General features: G+C 45.0%; 1 protein-coding gene across 1 annotated transcript in view; it reads left to right on the forward strand.

The window, feature by feature from the left end:
• Positions 1 to 1,319, forward strand: part of LOC307261611 (tripartite motif-containing protein 16-like) — a gene marked incomplete at both ends in the record, with an annotated part of 1,701 nt that extends 382 nt beyond the window's left edge. The window contains one exon of the mRNA XM_080042194.1: positions 1 to 1,319. This exon is cut by the window's left edge and continues 382 nt beyond it. Within this exon, the coding sequence (XP_079898320.1) occupies positions 1 to 1,319 (1,319 nt within the window).
• Between the last annotated feature and the right edge of the window lie 336 nt (positions 1,320 to 1,655).

Below are 1,655 nucleotides of genomic sequence, written 5' to 3' on the forward strand. Positions count from 1 at the left end.
TCCAGCCTCACTATGATGCAACTCCCTTAAAGAAACACAAGCTGGTGGAGCCCTCCAAGAAGCTCCAGGAGAACCTCTGCTCTCGTCATGATGAGGTGATGAAGATTTTCTGCCGTACTGATCAACAGTCTATCTGTATTCTGTGTTCAATGGACGAACACAAAGGCCAAGACACAGTGTCAGCTGTAGCAGAACGCACTGAGAGGCAGAGAGAGCTGGACGGGAGTCGACTAAACATCCAGCAGAGAATCCAGGACAGAGAGAAAGATGTGAAGGTTCTTAAACAGGAGGTGGAGGCTATCAATGGCTCTGCTGATAAAGCAGTGGAGCACAGTGACAAGACCTTCGCCGAGCTGATCCGTCTCATCCAGAAAACAAGGTCTGATATAAAGAAGCAGTTCAGATCCAAACAGAAAACTGAAGTGAGTCGAGTCAGAGATCTTCAGGAGAAGCTGGAGCAGGAGATCACTGAGCTGAAGAGGAAAGACGCTGAGCTGAAGACGCTATCACACACAGAGGATCACAACCAGTTTCTACACAACTACCGCTCACTGCCAGCACTCAGTGAATCTACACACTCTTCCAGCATCAACACCCTTCCTCTGAGATACTTTGAGGACGTGACAGCGGCTGTGTCAGAAGCCAGAGGTAAACTACAGGACGTCCTGAGAGAGACAGGGACAAACATCACACGGACAGTGACTCAGGTGGATGTTTTACTGTCACCACAGCCAGGGAACAGAGCTGAATTATTAAAATATTCACATGGGATCACACTAGATCCAAACACAGCACACAGATTTCTCTCATTATCTTGGTCCAAGCAAAAAGCAACAAGTGTGAAAATAGGAAAGTCTTACTCTAGTCACCCAGACAGGTTCACTGGTCATCCTCAGGTTCTGAGTAAAGAGAGTCTGACTGGACGTTGGTACTGGGAGGTGGAGTGGAGCGGGATAGTTGATGTAGCAGTCGCTTACAAAAAAATCAGCAGAGTAGGGAACTCAGATGACTGTAGATTTGGATACAACGACAAATCTTGGGCGTTATTTCGTGACTTAAACAGATATATCTTTCTGTACAACAGTGTCCGTACTCCCGTCTCAGGTCCTCAGTCCTCCAGAATAGGAGTGTACCTGGATCACAGTGCAGGTGTTCTGTCCTTCTACAGCGTCTCTGAAACCAAGACCATGACTCTCCTCCACAGAGTCCAGACCACATTCACTCAGCCGCTACATGCTGGACTTAGTCTTAAATATTTTTGGGGGTCTCTTGTATCCACTGCTGAGTTCTGTAAACTCAAAAAGACAGAAGACATATAAGTTAAACTCCGTGTTTTCATCCTTAAGATTTTGTCTGTTTGTCGGTTTAAGTCTATTGTTGTGGCATGTCTTCACTCCACATATTTAAGCTGTCAATCAAACATTATGGGTGTTGTGTAAATGTTTAAATTTATTTAGGAGGAGCTTCTTCCTGTGTCTGTTTAGCCAGTAAGCTATCATTGCTCATGATGACTCTAGTTTAGCTGAACTGGTGTTCCTCTGACAACTCCTCTGAGCATTACATGATTGTTGAAGCTTGTGTGTGGATGTATTTGTAAGTTTTTGTTTCTCTTCCACTTCAAAGGTCTTAAGAGAGAAATCACCAGACATTCCTTT

The sequence above is a fragment of the Ammodytes marinus genome (assembly GCF_949987685.1).
Source record: "Ammodytes marinus genome assembly, chromosome: 15".
Taxonomy (NCBI): Eukaryota; Metazoa; Chordata; class Actinopteri; order Uranoscopiformes; family Ammodytidae; genus Ammodytes; species Ammodytes marinus.